We start from the raw sequence: 12,312 nt of genomic DNA, 5'->3' as shown, positions 1-12,312 counted from the left end.
GGCGGGGGGAGCCCTGAGGGGGCTGGGGCTCGGGGGAGAGCCTTGATGGCCAGCGGAATGGGAAGGGGAAATAAAGCACCTCGGGGAGCCCCTGGGGAGCCTGGCCTTCAGGCTTATGTAAAGAACACTCGTTCGGTTGTTAGCGAGAGCGGATAGCTTTGCTAAACCTGAAGCGATACGGCGTTTTCAAACGTTGGCCTTGTGGCTATTGATTGATCTTGTGGGGTAAAAGTATACGCATTGCAGGTCTCCTCCTGAGCAGATTTCAGTAAGAGGCTTGCAAACGCTTCCTTACCTGAAGGTTACCCCTTGAACTGAGAAGGCCATTTCTGCGAGATTTAGCCGATCATATGATGAGATGTGGTATCTTGCATTTCATTCGAATGTAGATTAGAAATGTGGCTTTAAAATGACTTGCAAATACGTTAAAGGGAAGTTCTTGATCTTAAACAAAACCCAACTCATTAAGGACACATCTTGCTGCAATTTCCCTACGTAGGATCAAGAAGCTGTAGTAAAGTCGTCTGCCAGCTGTTTAGATAGTGCTCATAATCTACCTGTGTAAGATCTCTTAAGTGCAACCTAGTCACTAGTATTCCTGGAACCAGGAAATGTAATGCTTATCACATCAATACAGAAGCACAATTTCATTGCGTTTCGAGGCTTTTCCATCCAATTTTGAAATTATGAATAGAAAGATCGAAAACCCTTTTCAAAGAAAGCTAATGTGTACATGGAAACAAATGGCAAATTTAGATAGCATTACACAGGGCGGCTCTGTTAGCTCTTCGGCAGTTTGTTAGAGGCTGTGCTTGTTTTCAGTCTAATCTACAGAGCTGCTGGACTGCAGGTCCTGATCTGTTAAACTTCATCACGCATAACTGAGTTACAGTATGAGGTCTGGTTTGGCTTATTACGTGTGGTTGCCTTCGTCCTCATGACATTTTGGCTGCTCTAGGTAGGCCTGTTAATGTTACATGAAGGTGCATTTAATGACAGGTAAGCTCTGGAAAACACCTGGAAAGCTGTTGGGGCAATGCACTCTCATTTCCCTGTTGTTAGGAGAAACACTTGTTTGGAAGCATCTGTGGTAAACTTTCAGTTTTGTGCTGTTTTGTCAGTTCCATCTTTTTCAGGTACAGCATCATTCTTCTCATCTGTGACATTTAAAAGTCCTTGTTACTGAGGCTGCTAAGATTTATTGTAAGTGGTGAAAACTGAATGTGTTTGGTTTAGTAATGTGCAGAAATGGACTGGAATGGCTACACCAGAGCGGTGAGTTCCATTCTCCAGTCCTGGATATTCCGGTGGTTGGAACAGGGGAGTGAAAATTAGTTTATTTTGTGATCATGGAAGGAAACTGAAATAGCTTTAGGGGGATGTGATCTTCCACAAAAGTTAGGTGTGAACTAGCTGACCTTCCATCTTCCCTGTAGTTCTTTTTAAGGGGTGTAAAGAGTGGGTTCAGGTTCTAAAGAGCTGTATTCCTGTCCAGCTGATGCAAAACTCTTAACTGAATTTATCTTGTAACTGGTCAAGTTGACCCAAGTATTTATAAGCTTGTTGGACTAATGTTGCAGTGGAAAAGCAGTCATTAGCAGTCCGTTCAAATAGCGTTTGTCAAAGCGCAGCAATTGGAGATTTATCCAGGGAGCTGAATGGGGATTGGAATGGAGTCAATCTTCAGAGGAGAAGGCAGTGCATCTAATGGCTGCTGCTTCCATAGTTGCTGACCAGGTAGAAATAATACTATCTTGAGGAAGCTTTGCTGATCTGTGATTATTCCAGGAAGTTATCTGGTGCTATGAATGTCTTAAATCCAAACCACAAACCACTTTCTCACTATCATGGTCTTACTGCAGATGTTTCTTTGACACTGTAACAGCCTTTGTAGTATAGGGCTGGTTGGTTAGGTTTCTATCTCCTTTTTAGAGGCAAGGAAATTTAAGACTGCCCTAAAGGACTATGAAGAGACAATTTGGCTGTTTATGGGGGCTGTTGGGTTTTTTCCTTTAAGGATTTATGAAAGTAAGTGACTACCAAGAAGAGACAGAATTAACTGGTGCTAGACCTTTCTATGATGCATAATGCTTTGGAAAGCATAATATACAGCCATCTGTTCAGATGCAAACAATTTTAATCTCTTTTTCTCTATCTATACCATATAAAATAATACACACTGCCGTGGAAATTGAAATGGAGGAGAGATGGTCTGGGCAAGCATAGTTTACTTTGTGTGTTTGGAATACTGTCATGCCAGTTGCCTTTGCCCACATTATTAGACTGCAGCTTGTGCTGTCTGTGCCGTGTTTTCAGGAAAATTTATCAATAGAAGCTTTTCTAGACTTCTAAACGCATCTCTGATTTGAGGTCTTAATGTTTCTGCAGACCTGAAATCACCAGTTTCAGATTATTACGAAGAGGGTTTTTTTTAAGGAGGACAGAAGCCAGGCTTACAGGCTTCTGCTTCTCGGGGAAGTTAGAAGGCTTGAAGTTAAACCTAGATCAGGCCACTGGACAGCATAATGTGAACATCTCATTTCAAACAGATTAAATTAGAATTCTGGTATTCAGGGTAAAGTATCATTTTCTGCCATGGAAATCTAAGTATCTGGTAGCTTAGTGACTCGTGGCTGTGAAACTGCTCTGCAGCAGAGAAAAAACTTCAGTAGTCATTGATGTTTTCTGGACAAAAGCACTTTTACCGTTTTTCTGAGCCTTATCTCATTCTATGTAGTTGTATTCAGTAGAAGTCTCTCTGAAATTTTGTTTATGATCTCAAGGGCCATACATCTTCTGTTATTATCGTTGTCAAAGACAGAAGCGATACCTCAAAATGTGGGAGAGTAAAGTTGGAAGCCTTGGTCTTAAATAATTCTTGGTTTGCACTCTAATTTATTTGATTTGGACTGATTGACTCACATTGGCTTCAGTAGGGACTAAACCTCCTTAGGAGCCTTTGGAAAGGATTATTAGAAACCTCTGCCTTTGAAGAACTGTCTGTCCTTTGTTTATAGCATTAGGTCTCATCTCGATTGCTTTGTATTCAGATTGAAAACAAGTTGCTGCTACTGCTCCCAGTTGGTTTCCCTGTTTTTAAATGGAGTGAACGAGTAGAGCCAGAAGTGCCAGCTATACTGAGATTATGTTTGCTGTATTTGTAAATAAGATTCCAAGGAGTGAAGTTTATAAATATAACAATTAGAAAGTAAGTGATTACCAGTCTTGCACTATAATTAGCAACTTCTAAGAGAACATTTATGAAATGAATGCTTACAGTTAGAGGCTTATGTTTTCTATTTTAGTGTTCTGTTTAGTTTAAAACATTTTAAATTTCACTTCAAAAATTAGGGCTTTGTTGCCTTAATCCTATTTAGACTGTGTTGTGATGGGATGGTTTTGTTTGCTGTTTTCCCTGACAGGCTTTTATCCAAATTGAAATTTGTTCAGTATAGTCTCTAAGGTCTTTGGTGCTCTGAGCATTTCTTCTGCTGCAGTTGTGGGTAAAAAAAAATGCAACTTGTTTCTGATAAATTATTTGCATGTACCTTAGTTTCAAGCTTATAGCAAAACTTCCATGTATCTTTGTACAAATAAAATCAGATTTGGGCAACTGGCTCAGTGTAGAACAGGAAACTCTCTGTAAGTGGTGATAAACCAGAGATTTTTCCCAAGGTAAAATATAATTTAATAAAACCTGTTGAATTCCTACAGCCATTAGTTTGGATATGGTGTTTGGAGAATTAGTGTTAATTGTACTGGCATCTGAAGATTTATAAACATTACCTTGTGCTCCCAATGTATGACAGTCGAGCTACCAGAGCATGAATTACCAGTGTTTCTTAATTGCGGCAAAGAATCCAAGACAGAGATCTGAAATTGTGGGATGAATTTCAACCACATGATTTTCCTTCAACTAGGAACTGTAGAGGTCAATGTCAGTGGATGCCCATGCCCTTACCTAATCCTTCTAGTGCAGATTCAACCCCCCTATGTTTTGTTACTGCCTACAGTTTTCATGTCACAAAAACAGAAATTGTAGTTTGTCTTGGAAACCCCTACTATAGATAAAAGTTCCATGCTATCAAGAAACTCAGCACTTGAGCAAAACTTGTGCTCAGTTTTACCCCATTGTTTGTATCTGGTTGTAAGAAGATGGGTTTTGATAAAATTCTACGTATGAGAAGACCCAATTAAATAAGCAAATAAAATCTTTTCATTACCACTGATACATTTCAAGTTGTTCATATACAAAAGTTAATCCTCACCCTTTCTAATAGAAAATAGAGGAACAGCTCTGAATTGCAGGCTGCTGAGTCTAGGGCAGGACCAGAACACAGACTGTCATCAGGCCATGCTACACCCTTTCTTATTAGACTTTGCTTTCAGGGTGGTGAAGGTATATTTTATTGTGTAGATCTTTACTCCTTGGTTGAGCTCCATTTTCCTGTGTTTGTGTACTATACAAACTTGTTCGTTTAATGATATTGCTTGAAATTTCATCAGAACAGTGCTAAATTATGAATATTAAAGTTAAGACATACTTTAGAGTTTTTATTGTCTTGCTGAAAGGCATGCTGGTATTGTCTGACATCAGGAGGAAGACAATTAAACAAAAGATGTACTGTAATCAAAATTTTTGTCAGACCTTCAGGACTGTTTACTCAGTTCATTGAGTGCAGTTCACTGGAGTTGACAGAGACTGTAATTCGCTTTTTATGCAATCTGGGGATTTTTTGTGAAGTCTCAAAGGCAGATTTTAGAAATTCATATTTTATGTTTGTCTACTGTCACTAGATTTGAGCATCTACCTTTCAAACTCTACTACTTGTTATTGAGTTTGTTCAACGTGTTTTACAGTTAATCCTTAAGAATTTGTTTTGGCATTAATTATTTTGCTTTAGATTGAAAGATATGTAGTGCGGCTAAACAACGCTATATATTAGAAGAAAACAGAAGAAAAAATATTTCCAGCTACAGTCCTTTCTGATTGAGGTGTGTCTAAATCTTCAGTTATGTAGGTGCCAGATCCCATTTAAGTCAAATTAACTTCTGGCCACTTGTAAGAAGATAACACAAGTCCTCAGATAAGTACATGTAATTTTAATATGTTTGCATTCAAATACTAGAACTGAATTAATTCTGATTGTCCTAAGATTATAGCTTTTGATTAAAGTTTCCATATTAGCCCTAAACCCCATTGCCCTGCCTACATTCTCATTTATATTCATTAATTCTTTTAAGCAGCAGGAGAAAGTTGCTGCTAGTTGATCTGATGGATTGCATTCTGCAGCATCAGCTGTTGCTCTTGGTGCAGCATCCTTTCTTTAAGGTACATTCCTTTTCTGCGGAACAGTCAGGAGTAGTTCCAGTCAGTATTTATAAAAGCCGGTCTGTTCAGTTTCGTAAGAAACTGAGCACATTCACCTAGAGCAAATGGTATTTTAAAAAACAGTGTTCAAGGCCCACATCACATCAGGCACCAATTCCCTTTCCTCCTATGGCTTTAGCAGCAATTAACTTTATATAAAAAAGTTAGCCAGGTGGCTTTTGCTCACCTTGCAGATGCATGTTCAGTCATTGCTTGGCAGCAGTAAAGGCTCTAGCAATTCAATTTGCTACCTGGAAAAAGAGGTAGGCTTAGCTGTCTTTTAAATTTTGTGGCTGCTAAAAACTAAGTAGAAGTCGGCTTGCTGCGTTGTGCCAGGGTGGCTTCCCCCGCTTGACTAGATTAAATGCTAGTTGGGATTTACAGCAGATTCCAGTTGAGGCGCTTACAAATAGTGTGAATATTGTATTTCAAGGAAACCAGTGTAGTTTATCCCAGTTAAATGGCAAGAGATTAACAGCTCAGAGCACTTTGTTAGTGTCAAGCTTGGAATAGGCTGACTGTTTTGGTTTGAAATTAATGGTCTGGTTTTGAACAACCTCCTCCGTAGATTTCAGGAGTTTTCTAAGGAGGGGAAAAAATGTGAAAGGATAGTTTTCAGTCCAATGTTTAATAATATTTAAGCCAACTGAGATCAGAATAATACTTGGTTCAATTTTGCAGTTGGTTCAAGGGAAGCAGTAATGTACTGCTTGTAAGCTGTGCCTCATATTTCAAATGCTAGCTTGAGAATTTCTTACGGTACTTGGTTATGCTGGAGTCAGTAGATTACTAATAAGGATAACAGGCCTTTCCTGGATATTCAGCAGTGAGTTTGGTGTTTTAAAATCCACTGATGTTTAGCCTTCATAAACACAAAGGGGTTTAAGCTTTATGTTTTAAAATCTGGTGATGTTTTAGCCTTCCTAAACACAAAGGGCTTTAAGCTTTATGATTTTGTTGTCTACAGCACAATAAAAGGACATGACTTTGCTTTTAACTGGGCCTGTTGTTTGAAGGTTCACTAGACTCTGCAGATGCTTAGCATGCTCATAATTCTGTTCATATGTGGTTACAGTACTTCAAGCTTTTATAGAGCTCTCTACCCTACAGTAGTGGGATTTATTGTAGGTTGCTAAATTAGGAGAAGGTTTCTCAATGCTTAAAAAAAAATGGTAATCTGCATTCAGAAGCATTAGAATGGAGATGGAGTTTTTTTCTGGCAGAGATCTGTTCTAGTATTTTATACTAGGTAAGTATTTTATACTAGGCAAAGACAAATGAATGAAAGGACTCTGATACGATCGGTTGATGTGTAACTGTATTAGTGAAACACTTTTCTTTAGACCAGATTCTAATTGAAAGACATGTTTCAGTTGGAGACTCACGTTTTTGCAGTCATTGCTGCCTTCCCCCCGAGGGAGGAATGATGTGTTAGTCCCGCTGAGCATGACAAAGTTTGTTTTAAAACACCGAGTTCCTGGGAGGGTGCTGCAGCAGTGTACTTCTCTGGGTAAATAGAACAATGTGGCTGACATTTAGCTGGCTATTTGGTATGCTGAATATTGAAAGCATGCCCATGTGAGTGTATTGAGGCAATAAAGATAGCGTTGCCATATTGAGTAAAACCACACGGTGGTAATTAAACACTGTTTGCATTAAAATAGTTTGTTGTGAGTTCTCTCTTGCTGCATTTTTATGCATGAAGATACTGTATCCTGGCTAGCAGTTTGTTGCTACTAACCAGTAAAAGATCGCGGATGAAAGTATATTGGGAGAGTGTTATGGTTTCCTCTGTGAGTTCTCTACCTCTAGGTTTAATCATTTAAGTGTCCTTCTATCACCTTTTTTTAAAATTCCCCCGGGTAAGTGTATGACAGACATCATTAATCCATTTTAGTTTGTTGGAGAGGCAGGATCCAACAGTCTAGGTTAGCCTTACATCTCTGCCTGTTTTAACAATCTGCTGGTATAATTCTTTAGAGGTGAAATAGCAGGGCTCAACTGTGTAATAATGTTCTAGCTGTGGTATATACTTTGCTGTGATTGCACAGGCGTTTATTTCAGAAGTTGTAAGTACTTGATCTCATGAAGACCAAAACCTGGGTGATGTCACCTATTGAATGCTGTTTGGTATGTTTGTTACCACCTCTAGCCAAGCATTTCTTATATTTGACTATTACATCGTTTGCTGAAGATTACTTGGTTTTATATGGTAAGGAGCAGTTTTCAGGCCCTCTAGATGGAAGTTTTCCGTAGGTTCTAAGCAGCTAGATAATGTACAACCTTCCAGAATTACATCTGGGAAAATAGTATTAAGTTAAGAAGCAGGAGTATGTGCTAGCCTAAGAGATTTTTATGAAGTAGCAGATACACATTGCCCAAAACAATATATTCAACTGTCAAGAAGAATTAGTTGCTACACCACATACACTGGTTCTGTGGACTATGCGCTGTATTTATCTTTGGAGAGCATAACATAAATACTTAATAATCAAGGCGCTCTCCCATTGGATTGTCACATAGTGTAGTACATGATAACCTAGTAGATAACATATGATTTTTATCTTGCATCTCTTATGATGTACTAGAAAATCTATTTTTGCAAGCTGATAAGGAAAGATACTGCGTTTCTTTGCAGCAGAGGAAGACCAGTCATGTTAAATGTGCTCAAGTGATTGGTTCGCAGAGTTGAAAAATGCTTTTATGGGCGATCTTTTAGTGGCATTTCCCAAGCTCTTAAAGCGACTGCTAAATAGGCGATATAGAAAGTAGTCAGTATTTTATTTAGATTTCAAGGCATTCTATTAGATGACAGAAAAGGCCTGAGATTTTGGTCCCTTCTTCCATTAGTGTTTGAAATCTGCATTAGACGTATGTTGGATTAAAGAGTACAAGGTACAAGTCCCCCAAACCTAGAAAGGCCTGGAGCACTTATGTTGCATCTCTGCAGCTGAGGTGTGGGACTGCAAAGCTGGTGTCTCGTCCTTCTCGATTGCCTCTCTTCTCCCTTTCTTGCATTTTGCATAGTTCCCCAGCTTCAGTAGAACTCCTGGAGTCCTCCTTTACCCGGGATGTCTTATGAATGACTGGTAAAACTGATAATGAAGGTTCTTGGTATAGATCTTCTACGGGGACAGACTGTCACTCCCTGTTTGTTTCCTTGGCAAGCGTGCATAGGCCTTGTGTAGAAATTAGTTAAGTTTGATCTCTTTTCTACCTGTTCTCTAATGAAAAACCCCGTGCAAGACAAAATGCTGAAACTAGAAAAAGGCTTCACATGCTGAAGAATAGTCCACCAACTGGGTCCCAAACACTCCCAAGAAGTAGAGTGTCAGCAAGCCCTTGTGTTTCACATTGGCCAGTCCTTTCTCGTCTGGTGCTGAATACTTTTTCTACTGTCACGGTTGGCACTGATGACAGCAGCTCCCCATTGCTGTTACAAGGTTTTTGAATTGCACTTCAGGGGCATCTTAAATCCCAGCACAGTTAAGAGACTAATTTAGATTCTTTGAGTTACTTTTGGAAAGCCTTAGAGGGACACTGAACTCTTCTGAATATACTTAGGCAGGATTTTATCTCAAATTTTTTAGTTTAGTAAAATGCTAATTCAGATTTAGAAAAATGAAAGAGGAAAATAGTGAAATCAGTATTATAAAGCATTTTTTAAAGAAGTTGTCAAACGTTTTGACTTTGTGCTTTGTTTTCCTTTCAGTTAACAAGCATAAGCCATGGATTGAAACAACCTATCACGGTATAATTACGGAAAATGACAACACGGTGCTCTTGGACCCCCCTTTGATAGCCCTGGACAAAGATGCGCCTGTGCGTTTTGCAGGTAAAGCATTGATCTGCATTTTTCTTTTAAGAAGTGGAAATGCTTTCTTGATGACAAATGCTGCGTGTTATTTAGTGCGTTTTCCCTGACAGTAGCATAATGTTTCAAAACTTTTAGACTCTAGGAAATGTTTGTGCGTGGACCAGAGTTTTATTTCATATTTACAGCCATAAATACACAGCTGTATCCAAATATCCAAACCAGAGAGTACTCTATATTGCAGATAATCCATGCTTCTTTCCATTTTATGTGTATATGTTAATTTTTCTGGTGTTTTGTTGGGTTCTGTTTTGTTTTGTTTTTTTCCCTGGAGTGCCTAGTCCTTTCCTCAGTCCTCTGGAATTCCACATTTCACAGCATTCATTCTGGGAGTTCTGGAACAATTATTTTCTTACAATTCTGAAGAGAGTTTTTGGGTTTTTTACTGTTTTTAATTTGTGTCTTAATAGATTGAAAACAGTAGAATTAAGATTGCATTTCTTCTTTGCAGTATTTGGGCTGACAATTCCTGTAGAAATCTAGACTTCCTGTGATAAGCTTGCTTACCAGTTTGAGGTATTCTAAAAAACAGATGGCCTCTTCTACCTGAAGAAAAGGCTTTTTCTCCTCTAACAAAGAATATTGAGAATGATACACAAGCCATTTGCAAAACATAAACTAATTCTTCACTTTCAACATAGGACTGAGAGATGACAGTTTTCTTACAAACTTCCACAGTAGTTTTTTTCTAGGAACTACTGTTAAGAATACTGTATTCATTAATTGGATGCAGTATTATGGAAAGTACAGTTTTGGTTTGACAATATACTAGAAAAGTGCATTTGAAGAATACCATCAGGCATCTGTGGGTATTTAAATTAGTTGTAGTGGATAACACAAGCTTAAATTAGATACTTGCAGAAGCATACTTGGTTAAGTAACATTTTAGAGTTAAGAATCCTGGTAAAATACATGTGACATTAGCCATTTTTGGCAACGTTGCTTAGCCTGGCTTCAAGGAGGAAGTGATAGAAAAAGAGAGCGATGAAATTAACAGCCATTGGAAATGTTCAGCATGCTAACTGCTTTGTGTGCTACAGTGTTATGGCAACTCCATCCCAATTTCTTGAAGTGATACTTAAAGTAACAGCTTTGTTGCATTATCATAAGGCTGTAATTATCTCCAAGGCTGCCTTATAAATACAGGAAGTTCAGAGATACTGGTAAACCTCTGAAATTCAAACTTTCTCATATATTGGATACACATGGCAGAGGCTCTTAAGTGATCTTAACTGGAAATAAAACTGCTGTCTGTGAACAAAAAAGCCTTTTCATTTCCACATGGAGATGCTTGTGTTGGGATACACAAAATCTGTTAAGTAAAAAGAGGCATAGGAAGGCTGACTTGCATACTTGGTGATTAGGAGAATATGAATCGTCTCTCGGTGGTCTTAAGTGCTTTAAATGCAGGCGCTGGTAGTTTGACAGCATTGATCAGATTTTGAAAATGGCAATTTTATACCTTCTGGTGGATAGTAAAGTTTTCTTGAGTGCTGGATATCATGAAGCTATAAGAAAGTCCTGGCAGAATATCTTCAAATATATTGTAAAATTTGCAGAGGAAAATCAAGTGTCAAAGCATCACTTCAAATGAGACTGCTTTTCCATTGTGTTGATTTAAATTGTGTAAACCTCCTTTCATTTAATGAACTTTTTTACCAACAGGAAGTTGGTTTTATTAAACTTTTTGTACAACAGTTCCATATTTTGGCTTTCAAAAACTAACAATACTTAAGCAGAAGCAGAACAATGGATTTAAAATAGTTATCTTAAATTCTGAGTATTGCAAGCTAACGTTGTAAAGAAATTTTCTTCAGTATGACTCTGTTGGATTTGAATTGTGTAAATTTTGAATGACTGTGCTATGAGAATCTATAAAAGTATTTTTCTAACGTTAAATGGAACAATACTTGAATCTGTCTTTGAGAAGACCAAATGTGGGAGTGGTGTTGAATCAGCGTTATCAATTCTAGTTGGTGGTGCTGTAGTCATGTCCTAGGACGGAGAATAGCACTGTTATTGTCCAGCAGCATCCATGTGGGTGTTTAAGTGTGAGAAGCCCATTAGATCAGTGACATGTTTTCACAGCAAAACAAAGCATTTTCAGGATTAAATGGCTGTTTCAGCTCTAACTGGTATATTCCTACTTATAAATCAAATTTATTCATGCTTCAGAAGGTTGAATATTTTAATGAACTGTCCCCCCTAGCTGAGCTGTGAAACTTCTGAACTTGTCTGCAGGTTTAAAATATTTTAAATAGAGCTTTTTGCTTTATTTCAATTTTGAGCATGTCAAAACATCTTGAAACTAGTTCATTTAAACGCTTTGTAGTACATGAACTGTGGGGCAAGTAAAAATAACATTTTATCACTTTGTGCACTCCGTGCTGTGGGTAGGATCCTAAAACTCAGGTGTGCAAAAATAAGTAGAGCTATATAGACATTTATTTCTAGGGTGATTTCTATGGTTTTATATCTGAAACAACACGAATTTGAAAACAGAGTTTGAATACAGTCGTGCCAGTTTGCCTCGTCGTACTGCCCGACATGTAGAGACCCTATGGAATCAGTCTTTTGTACCGTGATTGTTACAAATCTGCTTGAGAAGACAATGACCATTCTCCTTCCTCAGTGAAACTTTTCCACGTTACAAAATGAGTCATGTTGGAATTTGATCCTAAATGGTTTTGCTGAAAAAATAAAATAAAGCTACATTTTTCTATTGTACATTAGAGTAATTCATGTCTAAAATCAGTTTAATGTCTGAAGCTCTCAGTATGGATTTCCCCTTTACTATGCAAAAAGGAGCTGAATTTTTACTGCATTTGAAACAAATAATTATCTGGATGCCTTCACATAGTTGAATGTATTTTGTTATGAGTGTGTAACGTAGGGTCTTGCTAGCAAGATGTTTGAAATATTTCCCGTGTGGAAGGAAATGTTTCCTTGGTTTTTTGATGTGTTTGTAGTAGGGTTTTAATCCCTCTTCCCCTAGAGAAAACCACTCTTCAGTCACAATACTTTATTTTTCCCTTACTAATCTGGGATGCAAGAAGTATTTTTGTGG

General features: G+C 38.0%; 1 protein-coding gene across 1 annotated transcript in view; it reads left to right on the top strand.

Moving 5' to 3' along the window:
* Nucleotides 1–12,312, top strand: part of CLSTN1 (calsyntenin 1) — a 45,277-nt gene that overhangs the window by 7,736 nt on the left and 25,229 nt on the right. The window contains exon 3 of the mRNA XM_035901846.1: nucleotides 9,084–9,206. Coding sequence (XP_035757739.1) covers nucleotides 9,084–9,206 — 123 coding nt within the window. The remainder of the gene's footprint in view (nucleotides 1–9,083; nucleotides 9,207–12,312) is intronic.

Source organism: Egretta garzetta, unplaced genomic scaffold (assembly GCF_000687185.1).
Source record: "Egretta garzetta isolate BGI_Z169 unplaced genomic scaffold, ASM68718v1 scaffold69, whole genome shotgun sequence".
NCBI lineage: Eukaryota > Metazoa > Chordata > Aves > Pelecaniformes > Ardeidae > Egretta > Egretta garzetta.
The sequence above is the reverse complement of the archived record's forward strand: the minus strand, read 5'-3'. Positions and strand labels throughout refer to the sequence as shown.